This window comes from Ambystoma mexicanum, chromosome 5p (assembly GCF_040938575.1).
Source record: "Ambystoma mexicanum isolate Mex_15411 chromosome 5p, UKY_AmexF1_1, whole genome shotgun sequence".
In the NCBI taxonomy this organism is placed as follows: domain Eukaryota; kingdom Metazoa; phylum Chordata; class Amphibia; order Caudata; family Ambystomatidae; genus Ambystoma; species Ambystoma mexicanum.
In genome coordinates, this window is record NC_090930.1 from 115738787 (window position 1) to 115757885 (window position 19099).

General features: G+C 44.4%; 1 protein-coding gene across 1 annotated transcript in view; it reads left to right on the top strand.

Annotated features, from left to right (window-relative positions):
• LOC138480771 (G-protein coupled receptor 83-like) overlaps positions 1–19099 on the top strand; it is a 638075-nt gene that overhangs the window by 334443 nt on the left and 284533 nt on the right. The window contains exon 4 of the mRNA XM_069612515.1: positions 2078–2211. Coding sequence (XP_069468616.1) covers positions 2078–2211 — 134 coding nt within the window. The remainder of the gene's footprint in view (positions 1–2077; positions 2212–19099) is intronic.

Consider the following 19099-nt stretch of genomic DNA (forward strand, 5'->3'; position numbering starts at 1 on the left):
CAGCAATGAGTGGCTGGACCGAGACAAGCTTGGGATGTCATGTTGTTGGACTGAACCTCATGCAGTTCGGACAGATGCTCAGCGAAGTGCGGATCTTGAGGGCCACCAGAGTCGGATTAACAACTCCGCTGATGCTGGTGACTGAATGCGCAGGTCGAGTCGGGCAGTGCTGTGCAATGTTTGCCACAGTTTAATGAGTCCCCCAGTGTTTAGTTAACTGTCAATGAAGATCGACACAAAAGATGCTTGTGGTTCAATGACTGATACATACGGTGGAGGTGCTGAAAAATTAAATGACAAATATTGGGAGTATAATAATTTACATTTTTGTTAATTCTGTATTTTAATGTTAGGGTGTGTGAGTGCCTCCACATGTACCGTTATTTTTGTATTTTCTATTATTTTTATGATTATAAATTGCTCATGCAGGATCAGGATCACACTAAATAATTGCCCCAAAATTTATAAAAAAATACCAAAACAATCTTAAAATAGAAACCAAATCCCCTGTTTTTGTTTTTTTTATTTTTTTTTGGTTGCTAACTTTTTTCTAACAATGTATTAAAAGTTTGTAGTAGCACAATGATCTCAGTGCTAATTGGATTGTTTTAGTGCATGGATTCCCCTTTTTCTTGCCTCATCTCTGCCTCTTTTCTCATCCACTCCCTCAGCATTGCAACCCATTACACATCCTCTACTGACCCATGACATTTTACCATTTGATATATGATGCCTATCAACGCAACATGTGATAAGCAACAACAAATGGCAAAACTGTTGACCTTACCAATGCTGGTGTCGGTTGGTTCATGACAAACATATTGGACGTGTGCTTGTTTTTATGTACTCAGCAACACAGATAAGAAATGACTGCAAGTCAGTTTTACATTTCATGTATTACACAGAGACGACTATGTTTCTATTTGCACAGTTTTACCAATTTAATAAGCAGGTTTTGACTTTTCTCAGGATAAAGGCGGTAACATGTTTTGGGATATTTGTTTTACATATTTTGGAATATTTTACACAGATTTGTATTTCATAGAGTCATACAGACTCTTCTGTATATTATTGCATGAGAACTGCAGCAGTGCGAGCATTGAGATTCCTACTGTCCCACATCAATGTCTTCCCTCCAAACAGTGATGGACATGGATTCTTGGAGGTGGTCAATATATAACGCAAATCATTTTTGAGTTACAGTATTTCTTAGAAATCTGTAACGCAAAGATACCCAGTTACTTGCATACTGTAACTGTAATAATTGCCTGCCTCTGAAGTTCTGATATATATATATATATATATGTATATATATATATATATATATATATACATATATATATATATTTTATAACTGGTTATTTAATACCTAGCAGTTTCTAAGCACAGACCCTGGGATCGAACCTGTGTTGCTCTGCGTCATTTTGCATAGAAGGCGACTGCGCTGCCCCTGAGCTATCCTCCCGAGACGACTATAGTCACAAACTATATGGAAGGGCGGAAGCTACAATGTAGTACAGTAATTCTGTTCCTGTAATTCTAAAATATGACGCATGTATCAAATTACCCACATTGCTCTCATTGTTTGGACACTTTAAAATGATTCTGTTTCACCACTGAAGACATTTTTATAGTCATGCCCCTCTCTTACCCAATGGAAAGACAGATGCATTTTTTAGCATTTTAACATGTAACAGACATGTTTAAATTGTTGTACTATTTATTTGTTTATTTAAAAATATAGTGTAAGCCCATGTAAATTTGAATACATGAATCGAATATCCAAGATGCTAACAAAGTCATTATATTTGAAGCTCTTTGTTAAGTGAGCATTTTTTTCTGCCTTAAATGTAATTTTCCTAATTTTATTCCAACCTAAAGGTTTCAAAATCCATTACCTTAGTTGGAGTTGCGGTTAAGTGCTGAATTTTCGTAGCTTGTAATGATATGTTTGGCACCATCAGCAAGCATTATTTAGAACATCAAATATATCACTAGAGCGAGGACACTGTGCCTCGGTTTCATATGACTGGGTTGTCAGAAAGTATTTACAAGGTACATGTTTTTTGCGTTTCAGGTTATTCTGAACCCACTGAAGCCGAGAATGTCACTCTCAAAAGGTGTGCTGAGCATTTCAATTATCTGGGTGATGGCGACCTGCTTCTCCCTCCCGCATGCCATCTACCAGAAACTTTTCCAGTTCAACTACAGGTAAGCAGAATCTAACTCTCCTTGCATGATGTCTCTAACCTATGTCTCCCTGTCTGATACCTCTCGCTGCTTCTCCTTTGATACCTGCTCCTCTTCCTCTAGGCTATGGGCCTCATTACACGTTGTGCGGTAAAAATCTCAAATTACCGGCATGGCGCTCTTAACGTGTCCGCCCTCGCAAGAGGGCGCTAATAGCGTACCATTGCGAGTACGCGGACACGAGCATAGCGCCATGCCGCTAATGACCCTACCGCCATGCCACTAAAGACCCCAAAAAGTCACTTACCGCCCTCGACGAAAGTGCAGATAGCACCTCCACCCTCACGCTGCATGCAAGTAGTGGTCACCGCTATTAGCGTTGACCGTTAAATTGCAGAACCGGAAATAGCGTCATCGCACAGGAACGGGAAAGAGCACGGCGGCCATCTTTAAAAACACAATCCATTGCCATTCACTGCCCCCTGGACCTGTTTGGAGTAGGTTACTGTTGCAAAACATCTGGGACACCTTCAACATGCCCAAGGCATTTAAAAAAAGCACTGACAGGCAGCGCAAAGAAAAATTCACCTCGGAGGAGTTGAACATGTTGACCCAGACCCTGGCTGACAATGCTGAGGTTGTCTTTGCCAACGACATGCGGCGGCCGACACTACTGAAAAAAAAGGCCATCTGGGAAGAAGTTGCGGTTAAAGTCAGTGCAGTGGGCACCAGAACCCGCACGATGCGTGAGTGCAGGAAAATGTGGGACGACCTCAGACTGTGGGTGAGGGGCATCCTTTCTGAAAACCACCGAATAGCCACTGCAGGTGGAGCCGGTTCACCCATCAGACTAAAGGAATGGGAGGAGACCTGTGCAAACCTAATCGCAGTGGAATCCATTGAGGAGTAGGCACTATGGAGCTAGGCGTGGGAACCACTTCGGATGGAGGTGAGTGTACACATGACAGAATGCTATGTGAATGTACTGTTCCCCCCAAATGTGAGCCCAGAATCCTCTCATGAATGGACACACATCCAAACACGCATCCAGCTGTGCCCATGGCAGTGTCAGACCCAAACACACACACACATGCACACATCACCATAGACAAGTGCCAAACACAACCATGCATGGATGAGGCACTGAACTGACACATCACCTGCATCCACAACTATTAAGTCCCAATGGCCACAACTGCATTATTGATGTATCCTGCATGAAGTACATAGAAACGTAACCAATGCCATCCCCCTTCTTGTCCCTGACAGGCTCACATACAGATGGTGAGGATGCCGCAAATGCATCCCAGGCAATGCCTACAAGTAAGAGACCAAGGGCACAGGACTCTGAGGACACCCCCACGACATTTAGGGGTAAGGGGGAAAGGTGCACATGATGAGTGTGAAGCTTCGGAGGAGCGCCACTGCCAGGATTGAAGTAGCCACACCACCAACTAGAGCCCCACCACCGCAGGTGAACCCACAACCACCAATACCAGCCACCGATGGCCCACCATCAGCTGTGCCAAGCTCCGCAGGAGAGGCAGCCGCCACTGCCCCCCTATCTGACTTTGAGGACACAACAGTTGGCACAATGCAGATGCACACCCCAAGCCCCCCTACAACCCCTGAGCCAGCACCATTCCAGACACCTGGGTCTGATGTCACTGGTGAGGACAACATTACAGCCATAATGTCCCCCATGGTGGCTTCACCTGCTGTCCTGGATGCATCTGAGGGCACAGCAGCCACTACACCATCACCCAGCACTGCCCTCGAGCTGGCCACCATCCAGCAGCGTCAACAGGAACTTACTGTGCTGGTTGGCCAGCATGTTGACGAGGCTGCCCATCTCAGGGAGGATATTGTGGAGACGGCAAGGCACTCCAGTGCGAGGATGGAGGCCTGTACTGACAGGCTTTGTGAGGAGATAGCTAGGCTAAGGGAGGTCCTCACTCGAATAGCTGACACAATGGACCGCCACTTCACACCACCAGGACAGTCTGCCACATCGTCATCCGCCGGTTCAACGCAGACAGGCCCCCTCCGCCGCTCAACACGCACCACCAGGCGCATGTCTGCCCATCCTCCAAATGCTGCTGCAGATAATGGCCAATAGGGGGTTTATGGCGATTCTTATGCGTTCATGGGCCAACGCAAACATGGCAGACACATGAGGAACTGTTGTGGGGGGTGGGTGAAAGGGTGTTATGGGTCTGTTGGGGGAGGGGGGTGGAAGGGTGTTATGGGTCTGTTGGGGGGTGGAAGGGTGTTATGGGTCTGTTGTGGGGGGTGGAAGGGTCTTATGGGTCTGTTGGGGGGGTGAAAGGGTGTTATGGGTCTGTTGTGGGGGGTGGAAGGGTGTTATGGGTCTGTTGTGGGGGGTGGGTGGAACGGTGGTGGGATGTTTGGGGACATGCACTTTTTCATCTTTCCATTACTTAATACACTGGTGTCTGATCAAAACACAGGCTTGGACATCTTCATTGTGTATGGGTAATTTATTGGCGACAGGGTCCATTGTGTGCTTCTAAACATACACCAGTGCATTACTACACATATCCATGTGACAGTACCAAAGCATGTTCCTCAGAATATTTGGTTGATCAGATGCTGTCTCACAGCACATCTCTCCTGCCCATCCCCTCTTGCAAGACCTGCATCCCCTTCACCTCCATCCTCATCACCATCATCATCCTCATCAGGTGCTTCTATTTCAACGTCAGGGGGTACTGGCACATTCCGTCTGATACACATATTGTGCAGCATGACACATGCCATGGTGATCTTGGCCACCTTCTCATGGCCATACAGGAGAGCGCCACAAGACCCGCTAATGCACCTAAACCGTGACTTCAAAAGGCCAAAAGTCTGCACGATCACGATGCGAGTACGGGTATGTGCTCGATTGTATTCCTCTTCGTGCCTGTTCTGTGGGTTCCGTACAGGTGTGAGGAGCCAGCTCTTCAGGGGATATCCTGCATCACCTGTATGGGTGAACTAATTGGGTCCTGTTACTGTTCACCTCAAGAGCGGCCTGTTCATATCACACAAATTGACATTGCATTGTGATTCAAGTACACAGTCAACATCATACATGCAGATGGTCTGTGTGACAGCAATGTGCAAGTGTGAGCTCGACCCTGCACGTAGACATGCCCCATTGATGCCTTCAACAGTAATTGAAATGTCCTGGGTGAGGCGAGGTCGTAGGTATCCCTGGGCCCAGGCAGATTTGGTTCCTCACTGCTGTTGTACTGCCATTCCAAAATAGATGTTGCCATGCAGCGAGGCATCACTTCAGTGGTGGTAAAGGTGTGTGGTAAAATGCTATGTCTATGGCTAGGGCTGATCCCTTTGCATGCATCATACGGCACATTGCATTATTGATGTTGTGCTGGACTGATTCCGGATGACTATCCTGATGGCACGTATGAAATTTGTGTATTTTGTGGCATGGAATGTTGTGCAATGTGTATGTGGATGGGTGTTTGATGTTACTAGACCTCAAATGTCATCTGTGTTGTGTGGCTCATACGCGCATGTGAGTTCAACTCAAGTATGTTGCGGCCTTCCCAGGTGGACATTGGCGTACATCTGCATGTGCATTTTGCAGACAGACAACAAGCTACACCCAGTTGGAGCATGTCTCTCCCCCCATCACACCCAGTTGGAGCATGTCTCTCCCCCCCCCATCACACCCAGTTGGAGCATGTCTCCCCCAATCACACCCAGTTGGAGCATGTCTCTCCCCCCATCACACCCAGTTGGAGCATGTCTCTCCCCCCGCCCCATCACACCCAGTTGGAGCATGTCTCCCCCCCATCACACCCAGTTGGAGCATGTATCTCTCACCCCAAACACACTGCCATGTGCTTGCCCTGCTACTCACCAAGTAGCCACAAACGTTGTGCGGTTCGTCACTCCATGTAGCGTGGGATAGTTGAGTTCCGCAGGACCATGGAATCATGGGTTGATCCGGGAAATCGGGCACAGCAATGTGTGATTATCTTGTTGGCATCACATACCATTTGGACATTGATGGAGTGGAATTGTTTCCTGTTTCGGTAGACCACTTCATTGCGATGTGGGACCATCAATTCCACATGTGTACAGTCGATGGCCCCAATGCAACTTGGGATGCCTGCCAGTGAATAGAAGCCAACTTTGGTATTTGCAATCCCCTGGGCAGTCCGTGGCATGTATATGTGTTCAGGTGCATGCTTCAGGAGGGCATCGAGTACCTGATTCAGCTTGCATGAAAATACTGGTTGGGAGATGCCATGAATCTGGCCCACTGTATGCTGGCATGTGCCTGTGGCCAGGAAGTGGAGCACAGTCACCACCTTGAGTAGAGGGGGGATGGCAGTTCTGATGTCTATGAGGCTCACAATATCGTTGTGTATCATGTCCACGATGCTGGTGATGGTATCCCGGTCCAGACGGTACAGGGTGTGTATCTGCTCAGGGGTTAGGTTAAATGGACTGGCTCTGATCCTGGGGATTGGTGGGTGCCTCTGTGGTATGATTAGGTGCCGTGGTGGTGCTTGCTGTGCCTGTCTTGCCCTCCTCCTCCTCCTCCCCCTGTGTCTCCTTTGGGATGCCTGTTGTTGTTGCAGCTGCACTGCAATCATGTCCTCAAGCCCATGTAATTCTGCTAGTATTGGAACCATCTTTGTGTGTGAAGGGGTGTGGTGTGCTCCTTTTGAGCTGCCACTGTCTCCATTGCCTCCACCTGTGCTGATTGTGTCCACCTGTGGCAGGTGGGAACACTGCTCAGTTCTCTCAATGGGCCTCATTACGACCCAGGCGGTAAGTTACCGCCTGGGTCGTACCCTTACCACCATGGTGTAAACTACGTTTACACCATGGTGGATGGCGGATTTACCGCCCCATTCCAAGGTGAGTGGGGTGGTAAATCCCCATTTCCCATTTTACCCTTCCTCATTCCCATTTTTGCCCCATAGGGCATAATGGGAGTGGGGAAGGCGCTAATTACGCCACCGTAAATTACGGTGGCTTAATTAGCACCATGGTCCCTTAGCGCCATGGATTTTAAGGCCTGCAAAAAGCAGGCATTAAAATCACCATGGCGCTAAGGGACCTTGTAATTAGGCGTTAAGGGTCGTTAACCCCTTAACGCCTGACTCGTAATGAGACCCAACGTGTGGTTCGCAATGCCGGTATTTGCGCCATGGCGGTAAGGGGTTTTGGGGGCTTTACCATGCCGCTATTGGCATGTCCGCTTACCATGTGATGCTGTGCTAATAGCGGCATGGCGTAATTTACGGGCTGGTGAGCTGCGCGCACGCGGACTGCCCGCTATTAGTGGCATCGTACTTAGCGGTGCGCTAATAGCGGTGAGCCGGGTCGTAATTCGCATGGGGTTTTAATGTTGCCGGTATTCCATCACCAGTAACGTTAAATCCATACCGCCTACCGTGTAATGAGGCCCTATGATTTTGATGCCTGCACCCCTGCCTCTGAGCTCTAACTCTGGGTTCGATTTTGAAGTCTGCACTTCTACATCTGGGTTCAGTTTTGATGTGTGTCTACACCCCTACCTAGGCAGCACTCATAAACCTACCCAGCATAGTCTATGGATAGTAATCATGGGAACCCTGACCTAGGGCTTCCATTTTGATGTGTACACCTCTATCTCTGAGTTCTCTGAGTTCGATTTTGCTCTAAATCTGGGTTCGATTTTGATGTCTGCACTTTTACCTCTGGGTACGATGTTGATGGGACTTGAGCCACCAAGAGGTACGCTTTTATATTTTAAAGGTATTATGATGAAGCCTAAAAATGGCACAGGCAATGTATCTGCGCTACATTTTCCCATGCTATGGTTCAACAGCGGCAGAGGTGATGCAAAGCAGCCATATATTGGGCCTCATCAGGGGTTGGGTGGAGTGGTAAAAATGTGGCGGTAATCCCGAGTTTGGGGAGACTCAGAGGAACCACCCCCAGGTGGTATCCCGGCATATTTACTGTTGCTGTACCGCCAACTCGTGATGAGGCCCATTGTACTGACAACGAATGACAGAACGTTATTATGTTATAGAATTTGTGTTACAAAGCTGCAAGACAGACAAAAATCCCATATTTGCTATTTGTGGAATAAAGGCTGGTATTAAACATATATGCAAAAAGAGTGGTTATTTGTTTTCTTAAATAGCTTAGAATTATTTGATATGAAATACATGGTATTTCTATAGAATGCGTAGCTAATATGATAATATGATAATACCTCACAAATAACATATATATTTTCGAGTGCAAGTGAATATCATATTTAATACATAAAATAGTAGCACAGTCAGTATTATTCATGGGCATTTGCTACAAAGGAAACCCTGCTACTGCACCTTAACATTTGCATTGTTATTCACCTTGTGTGGTAACGCTGGCCGAGGGAAGGCTATACACTCAAGAGTGGTGTGAAGGTGAAGTAGTGGTGACCCAAAGAACACATTATCAATGCCCACAATAAAGGGAATTTCCAATCAAGGTTTCTATGAAAATATAAACACTTTAGCATTCAACCCTGGTTCGAACATTGATTTGAGCTGATCAGGCTCAGTTAGGCACCTTGGATCGTGGAGGTCCTGGCAGCACAAGGGCGTTGAGTAGGGTCTAATGCGGGTGCTCTGTGTGGTCAAATTGTGGAGGTTCAAGTGATGCAGGACAGGGCGGTCGCTAGACCACTTTGCTGTTGGCAAGGCTGGATTGGGCTTTAGCCGCTGGAAGAGGTGGGTGCATGATGCTGCAGCGGTTTGAGTCAGCAGGTAAAGTTTATGAAGGGGTTATCAAGGGAGCGTCAATGTTCTATCAATAAGGCAGCAGTTCTTGGGGTATCAGGGTTGAGCCGTGGTTGTGACCTTCGGTTAGAGTCGGCGAGTGACCCTCCAGAGATCCAGTTTGGGATCCGGCTTTGAGCAGACGCTTTGAGCATGGTAAGTGATGTGCTTTGCAAGGACACGATTCCGTGTTGAGCTGATGGAGAGCAATGCAATAATTCAGCTGGTTGGAGGGGCGCAGACATCCTGTACCAGCACCTTCCCTGTCATTCAAGATATGGGGACCACAGAGCGATCGGTTCAGTGTGGGAGAAAAGGGAGCTGCTACTGGTCTGGCCCTCTGGGTTGCTGTGAGGCATTCGCAAAAGACATGAGGACAGGATGCTCCAGTTCACTGTTGCATAATAATGTTCCTGGTCTACAGCACTGCTCGCTCCCAATGTTCCCTGGGAATGGTTAGGGGACAGAAGGTCCTTCCGTCTGGGACAGTTCCTTCTTCAGCTCTGACTGTGGACTTTGGACACTGCAACTGGTCCTAAGAGAAGTCCAGGTGAGATTCTTCAGAACTTCTCCTCGCCCTTAAAGGATCTGTGAGGAACTGAAGGTGTTCTGATGAAGGAGCACGTTATTTGTGGTGGTAATTTGTCCTATTCCTTAAATTATCACGATGTTCCACATTTATCTACTTGACATTAAATTAGTAATCTCAAAAATGTTGCTATTCTACATTTGTTTCAGTCAATGTATTCTCTTGTTACAGCCAACACATATTTCGACAGGTCCGGGTTTTGCATCAGGCAATGCAGGCGGCTGCCTTATGTGCCAGCTTCCAGGGGGTGCCAGTTCGACTCCAGCAACATCAGAGTCATGCATCATGCTGCATCATTTAATTATTGTAATACTACGAATAAAAAAGTGATATGAAAACACTGTCTGAGCACTGTAGCATGCCTGCTGACAGCAGCGGTGTGGGCAAAGCCAGGCTACCACCTCCTGGGGTCTGCAAGCTCCAGATTCCAGGCCCGGCCTACATTTCATTTGCTTAACGGCAACATTTGTTTCTTATCAGTTCCCGGGCCCAGGCCGGGCCTATCACACGTGACGTGCCTCATCCTCAGTGCATGCACTGTACAGTCTAGTTGGGGTGATTGATTGGGCCTGGCTGCTCAGCTTCATATTTCGGCCGGGCAGGCACTAAGAGATAAAGATCTCGGTAGCAGCACAAAGCCTCTCCATTGCGCTCGGGGCTCTCTGTTCAGAAATGTTTGGCACCTTATCACACCTATTATTAACTGCCTCAAGTTTATTCAGTTTAAATGCACTATGCAGAGTTTGTGACTGTGAATCTTCTGCATTCATCAAGTGTTTTCAAGTGCTCAATAGAATCGGGTTAAATCAAGCTAACAAGCAAAGTACATACACACTGACAACCAATTAATTGGGATGGCAAGCTGCAGAGCCAAAGCATGGCATGTTGTTCACACAGCACGGAGCTGCTTAAGAATCATAGTACTGGCACTGCAATTTGTAAATGCTCAGGAGTGCAACGAGTTGCAGGAAGAGGACATATTATAAGTCCAGGGTTTATGTTTCAAAAACTTTGACGAAAAAAGTCTCTTGGCAGGCAAATTCACACAATCTCATGCATCCCCTTTTCCTGCCACTGCCAGTTCCACCGCCTGTATCGCATAGCTCTCCTCTCTCATTTGCTTCTATTTCACAATTGTTTCCTCTTGGCACTATCTCTCTCTGTGTTCCTCTCCCTGTGTCCTACTCTCCCACAGACAACCTCCTTCCCACTCCTTTATTGGTCTCCCAGTACCTCCCTGCAACTGCAAGCTTTCCACTCATGCTTTCTCTGTCCCTGTTACTCTTACCTTGTCCTCCCCCACGCACTGTCTTCAGCTCCCTCTCACTCTCACCCTCTCTCTGCCCCTTCTTCCCCTCTCTCAAGTTGTTCCCCCTGCCTCACTTTGGGGTTTCAGTCTCTTGGCTTGTCACTCCTTTGCAGTCTTTCTCGCCTTCATCTGCCCAGCCAGGCATCTCAGGTTTCTCGATTCCTTGCACTCCTGTCTGGCACAGAGTTCTACTGCTACCGTTGACTCCCTGACGTCCCCAGAGACTCACTGTGTGGATAAGTGTAGTGATCTTCAAAGCTTGTTGAGGGTCCCTCTTGCGCTGTTTCTCTTACCGCCTCTCTAGGGATTTTCTTTTTTGCAGTTCACCGCCCTTTGTGCCGCCACTGCCCCTATATGTGCTTGTCTTTCCTATCTACTGCTTGTCTCCCCAGTAGTTTCTTCTTTCTCACACGATATCTGACTGGTTGTGCCTCACTCTTTCCCAGTCTCTCGTTTTGTTTACTCTATCCATTGTGTCCGGTCCCTCTTTTCATGCTGTGAGCTTCCAATTCCAGTAACACAGCTTAGTGGGTTGATGTCTCTACTGCAAGAGACATAGAGAGACTGCTAGGGCTAGTTTCAGGCACAGTAAAATAGCTCAGAGAAATCAGGAAAGACACTGGTGTCTGCTGCCGATTTCTGCAGGTAGCCTGCCGATTACAGGTCCAGTATGAACTTTCACCCGTTTTATGTCTAAAAAATGAATAACATTGAATTTGGCAAATAATGACAACGCTTACTGGATGATTGCAGTATCCCAAGTATGAGATCATTATGAACATACAAACTAGTATTAATACTTTAGGCACAACAGGACTGTTTCTCTTTTCTACCTTTTCGAATTAAGCAACAATCCTGTGTCAGAGTCAGAGGGCTGTCAATGACTTATCACTCAAGTGCCCTGTCCTGCAGCACACTAACTGGTAGAATGGCAGCACAGATGCTGTGGGTAACAGATTACTATGCATTTACAGTAACATTGTAATCTATGGTGTACTGCCAGCAAGAAGGACAGGTGGGCACCAGAAGGTAGCTTTCACCCGCACATCTTCCACAGTGATGGGAAATGGGACATTGTGGGCCAGTCTCTGCACAGGCGGGAATGACAAAGGGAAACAAGTCAACAAAAAGCACATGTCCTTCAAATGTTAATGTTCAGCATAAAGGCATTGGCCTCTTTCGTTCAATCAGATTCATAAGGAGAATAATGTATGAAGCACTGTATAGCCATGCCCGGTTTGATGATGCATGCTTATTTATTGGTGCTCAGAGTGCAATTGTACCCATTATTTGCTATATGAGTGTGTCTTGAAATAGGTGTTCCTGATCACCTGTATCATGTTTTTTAGTGCAAGCTCAAATGTGGATACCAGCGAGGTCCCCCCATGAGTTCCCAAAGTGTGTGGGCAGTTAAATAGTAAAATACACTCACCCATTATCATCCAGTAGTGGTGACCAAAATATATAGATACGGTGCAATTTTTTAAAATTGTATTTATGTTCAGTTTCACAAAAAAACTTTTTAAAAAATATCAAAATTACATTTTTCCATTTTATATCCTGTTTCTCACATCCTTACATCACAGGTGGATTGTCCAAAAAGGGAGGACATTTTACTGACTAAAGAGGACTTCTTTGCAACATGTCTCACCCTACTCACTTAGTTTCTCCTTCATTAGATGATTCGTCCGGTCTAAATAAAATGTTATCAAGAAGATCTATTACTGCACATGTCAACATGAATCTATCTCCAGATAGTATCACCATCCACCATTCATGCATGTCCTCATTTAAAGGAGCAAACTTTCCCAGCCATGTCGTTCTCTCAGCTTTGATAATAGAGCATTCGGTGATCATATGTCTTAAAGTTTCTTTCGCTTTGTCGCAAAACTGACATATTATCAGAAATATATAAAGTTTTTTTTTTCAAATTGTGTTTCCTTTGTAGGCAGCAAATTTAGGCGAAACCTTATACATTTGTCACGATGATATCTTGAGGGAAACTTAGTTAGATATTTTGCTAGGAGACCCACTCCTCAGCTCTCACATTCCACATTGAGACTTGTTTTCAATGTTCCTCTCTGAGAAATTGTAATCATCCAATCATAATACTTCAGTTGTTTTTTCTTTTTCACAGCATTTGGATTTTCATGAAGTAGTTTGAGTGAGGAACCAATATGTATAATCTGTTTCAACACTTTTCCTGACCAGTCTTTTAGTAGACCTTTGTGAGGTTTCCCCAGGGGATTCTTTTAGAATATTGTATTGGGGTACTGAATCCACCATCATAATCTTCCTCAACAAGGACATGCTTTTCCACACCAGTACTCACTCCAAGGACTGTAGTGCAAGTTTGTATCTAATCGCACTGGTTGAAGTGTTTTGTGGAAGCCCCAGCAGGCGTTTCCAAAATTGACCTTCTAACAGAGCCCATATCTTGTTGTCCAGATTAAGACCAGCCTCACTACCAAATGTAACCGCTGCAACCACCTTTTGCCAGTAGAACATTAAGATTGGAATCAGAGTAAATTGACCATACTCTCGGTGAAGCTTTGCGCCTTGAAGTTTCAAGCTGCTCATTTTGGATTTTAGATCTTCACACCACTGTTGTTCTTGCACTGAGGTATAAAGATAATTCCAAGGTAGCAGATGTTCTGTATTTTTCCTAGTTCTTGTTGGGCAGCAAACCATTTGAACTTTCTTCCTCTTGGATCTTGCTTGGGCCAAATGTTACAATTTTGGATTTTCTGGCGTTAATTTCCATATTGTTATTTTGTAAATAGGTCTCAAGCCCTGTCAGCAGTCGCTGTAATCCAATCTGTGTGGAATTTACTATGACTAGATCATCAGCGTATGTTGTCCAGGTGATCTGATGGCCATTTATCTTTGGTGGAAAGGGGTTACAATTGATGAAAGCCCCAGGCAAGTCTGCTATGTATAATTTAAAAATAAGCACTGCCGGGGGGCAACCTTCTTTCACAATTTCACAATTTTCCTTCTGCATTCAGCCTTATTTTAATAGAGGTGTTTGTATGAAGTTGTTTTTTCATCTGAACTAAATCCTCAGGACATTTCCACTTACACAGTTTTTTTTTCCAGAGAATTTCTCTATTTACCCTATTTACCCTATTGAATGCTTGATGCATATCGAAAAAAGCCAAGTACAGGGTCGTTTATTCTTTAGTGCCTCCAGTTTTAAAAAGTTTTGCAGAGTTAAATTCAATTCTACTCTGACACCCTTAGTGGAACCTGTTTGTCTTAGGTCTATTTTCCCGATAACATCCAATAAGGCAACCGGCCGGTAGTTGGCCGGATCTGCACGATCACCTTTCTTAAATATTGGGATAACAACCGCCGATTGCCAGGAACTGGGGATCTTTTTAAGCTTCATAATTTTCTCAAATAACACCTCAATAAACTTTGCTCAACTTGATTTGTGTTTTTTTTAACATAAGATTGGAAATCCCATAAAGGCTGCTGCACCTGAATTTTTTACCTTCATGATCACTTCTTCAATATCCTCTTTGGTGTGGGGTAATTTCCATTTAACATCCAATTCTCTGTTGTGGGGTTTGGATTGCTCTATTTTAATTTGAACTACTGTAGAGAAATGTGCAATGCACACTGACTCATTTAGCCCATTTTCTAAATTAGCCTTTTGTGATTGTGTACCTGAGTTTATTATTGGCCAAGTTTCAAGCCCTTTCCTTCTGCAGATCAGTTTTAACATTGTTTTGTCTTGATCTTGATTTCGCATAGGTTTGAAGTTAACAACCAATTTCTTTACTTCTGTTTGCGTCTTTTTCGTCATAATTTGCAATGTCTCATTTGGAACTTCAGTTTTAAGATGCTTAAGGTCTTCCTTCATAGAGTTTTTTGCCTCAGCTATTTTTTTGCTTAACGGATGAGAATGCGTCATGTGATCAGATCTAAGACCACTCTTTGTTGCTTTATAGAGAACTAATAAAGCATCGTGCTCCACAGTACTTCCATTCTCTATTTTGTAGATAGTGAATTGATCTGTTAGATCCGCAATTTAAGCCAGTTTCATTCTGAGTCGATTTTACCCTTGATTTATTTCCAATTTTAACTTGTAGTATCTATTAGCTTCAGTCTTTGATGAATATACATCCCAAAAAAGAACCACAGCATCATGATCAGCATTTTGCATTTTCTTTATCTTCAAATTTGTGAATTTTTCTTTAAAGCTGCTTGTTGCCCAGATGTAATCTAGGGTTTTATGAATGTCATTATGGTGCCAAGTATGGCCAGCTGGAATATGATCAACAGTTTGACCGTTAAGCATCTCGCAGTTTCTTGAGTTCATAATGTTGAGCCATCGTTTCCCTCGGTTTTAAGCCCATTAATAACAAAACATCTTTATTAGACCATCGTTACTAACCCAAGAATAGTTCAGATCACCGCAGATTACCGCCGTGTAGTTCCTGTACTCAAGCATAAAATCATCCACCAATTTTGATATTGAGGAAAGAAATTGTTTTGTAGAAATCTTTGCTGGATTCCAATAAACATTTATTAGAAGTATGTTATTGATTGAACCAACCTCACCTTCAGATGTTTGAATGATTATACCCTGAACAAAAGTATTTGGGTGGAAAGATTTAAGTAGTGTCCACACAGGGATACCTTTCATTAGTTTCAGAAGCCTGGAAAAAGGACGACCGGACGGCTTCTTCGAAGCTGGATTTAAGCTATGTATCCTTCACATACTGGTGGGACTCGCATCCACGTCTCCTGTAAACAAATGACAGAATAATTTCCAGTTTTTAGTTCCTCGTCATGCAGTAAGTGAACAAATCCACGGGTGTTCCATGAAATTAAAGAGTGATGGTCCACTTGTCTTGACTTTTTATCCTAGTACAGATCCGCCTCGATTCATCTTGAATTGGTCAGGTGATCTGTTTTGTTGTCCTTAATCGGGTCTCTGCTAGAACGTGTGCAGATCGCTTTTGCTCAAAGTGTTCCCAAAGGGAACTTCTCCTTGCTTCAATCTTGGTTGACTCATCTACTTTAAACATGACAGACACATGCGTTTTTATTGGGGAAGATGCTTCGCGTTCGCTAGCATCTCCGATCTCATAGCCGAGTGTGAGTAATTCCATTTTTGCTGCTTTTAAAATGTTAGCAACCAAATAGGAATGAACGTGAAGCAAAACTCGATCAGGGTACCTCTCTGACATATATTCCGCAATCTTAATGTCTTCCAATATCATTGTTCTTAGTGATGGAACACAGTTTAGAAGACTCATTACGTTTTTCCTATTTAAATTAATTTCCATTTTATCTCGAAGGATGTATTCAAGTTTCAATTTTCTTGTGCCGTTATTTGTCCTACCAATGCTGGAGTGACCATTCTGGCACATTCCACCATCCCTTTGTTTTTTCTTTTCCTGGGCATTTGTAAATTTGGGGTTTAATCTCTATTTTGGCGTGATTGGTGATGTTATCTAAGTACATTTGTTAGAGTCCGTTTTTAGAGAAGCTCTTCCTTCATTGCGTGTTCTTTTTACTGCAAGGTTCCTTTTAGCCACTTCAAACCTCCTCTGCAATGGCAAATTGCTTCCAATCTTTATAGAGTAGGACTTTGGGCTTGCGTTACCCACGGCAATCGCCCAGTTACAGCTCATTGCATCAGGAGACTCTTCTGCTATATGATCACCACTGAGATAAGTTGAGAGATTTGCCAGATCTTCCGAACTGAAAGAGTCCATTTCTTCTACTGATACATCATCCAGTCTTGCTTGTTTATTGGGATTACAGAGTGACTGTTGCTTTTTTGGTTCCACCAGCTCATTAGGCTCAATTGTTAGACCATTATTTAGTTTAGGCTTCTGATGACCCCGTTCGAACATGGAAATTGGGGGAGGTGTTGTTAGGTTCCGAATGAACTTTTTGGAACAGCTCGACTAGTTGGTCGAACCAACCAAACATTTCTTCATTATAACTTTGTTCCGGTCTGTTCCATTTGGTTTCACAATAACCCCGATTGTCGAAGCGTTTTTACTGAAGATCCCAAATGACATGGTTTTCGATAAACCTAGGTTCTCTGATATAGCACCCAATCCACAGTTCAGGTCTACAATTACTGGTTTCAGGACCTTAGGCTTTTATGATTGATCTTTCACCGTTTTTGGAGATGCGGCCTGATTTTAACTTACACCATCATCCTTACTCGCTTTTTGAACTTCAAGCATGATGACAGGAGCTAAATCATCATCGTAAACTGATTGGCAGGATTTGGATATAGTTGTTTCACAATTGGCACATGGTAAGTTCCCTTTTGCTGCTGAGTGCATTTTTAACTTGGTCGTCTCAGTAGCCTGTTGGGCTAAGTTCCTTGCACAATCTCTTGTCCGAATTCTGGTGATTACTGGCTGTTGGACATTTTTACAGAAACAATCATACAGGTCATTTTGTGTCCGAGCCACACTACTGTTGTGCCTCATCCATTTTGTGTTTTCCATTACGGCCTACATCAAATCCTTGTTTTGTAGTCTTTCATTACTTGCAATGTCACTTAGCCGATGTTCCCATTTAGATGTATTTTCGGCTTCTGAGTCTAATCTTTTAGTTAGCTGAGTCGACATTAGTTTTAAGGCACTTATTCTACTATTTATTAGTGCCAATATCGAACTCTGATCCTTTGCTGCCTCATGTAATGATTCATATAATTTGATGAATGGTGACAACGCCATTGAGGTTGCTGCCATGACGTTGTTATGTATTTGAATGCGGGCTGTAACAGATAAATGTTGTTTGTTGCCATATTCCAAACTATCTGTGTTTTGATGTGGCCGACAAAAGTTCTCACTGTCGCTGGTTACAGGTGGAACTGAATCTAAGTCAGCTCCTTCCTCGTTTCGCATTTTGGGAGAGCGTAGATGAAAACTAGGTGTCTGTTTTCCTATCCTTTGCTCAACCAGTGTCAAAGTTTTACTCGTTACAGAATTTGCTGAGGAACTTATTTTCTATCTTTTCTTCGACAAGCAGAAGTTTGTGTCGCCGATTCTTCCTTCTTTCGTGGTACATGCAGGTATCGGTAAAAATGAATGATCAGAGTCGCCTCTTCTCACGGGACACCCACTAGAGCTTTGTAGTTTCTTTTTCACAAGTAAAAATTCAGCCTTTAAACGTTCTGATAATCTTGCTTCTCTTGCTGCAATTTGTGAGAAGGACGGAGTATATGGGCTTGACCCTTTCATGTTGGGCCCTGAGGAATTCAGATTAGAATGTTCAGATTGCATTATACTTTCACTCATGGGTTTTTAACGTTGCGTTTATAGGATTGTTAATATCTTCAGCCCGTTCCTTATTTTCAACCGCAGTTTTGTTTAGTGGTATTGACACAGACACGTTTGCACTTGCTTTGTCAAGGACGCCATTTATTGTCGGCTCTCCATGCGCCTCTGATGCGTTGTCCGTGGCATCAGAGAAGCTTTGATTTTCTCTCACAAGTTTGTTGTTAAGTTTGTCGTTTTGCTCAAACAATGAGATCAGCAGTTTGTCAGGGCACTTACTGATCTCCATGTGGTCGCAATCGGAAACATCAGTCCTTGTAGGCTCTATTCCATCAAAAGTAAACGCTGCCCAGTGGGTGTTTCAGCCAGAAGAAACAGTGAGGCTCCTATGTTCCCTAAATCTATCATGTTGGATTTAATACATTCAGTTGGAGCCATCACTAATTTTGATTGACTGCAACCTTGTGGGATTGCTGGGGTCGAGCATGCAGCATTTGATGAAAAGTGACGGGATACATCTGCGCCTTCCGACACAAACACAGAGTCAATGCTGCCATCACAGTTGCATTCACCTCGATCAGCATCAGGCTCATGCTCTGGCTGACACCATAGTTGGGATTGATGCAGTGACTTTTGGCGCTTAAGTGGACCAGCATCGAGCAATCTTACACCAGAAAGGTTGGGTTTCATACTTCTCAACTTTGTCGCTTCCCTTATGCTTGTGATATGCGCAATATGCCGAGCTCAAAAGTTCAGCAGCTCCTTAACTCCAAAACTCCAAAACTCCAAAATTCCATGCGCTGGGCTCCGGGCTCCAAGCTCAATGCTCAGCCCCAAAGACCCAAAGACTCTGCAGATGCTGGGATGTTTTATGGACAGTGAGAAAAGACTGTTCACACGCCGGCTCTACATCAAGGGGCTCGTAGCAGCAGCAGCACAGTAGGCAGTCAAA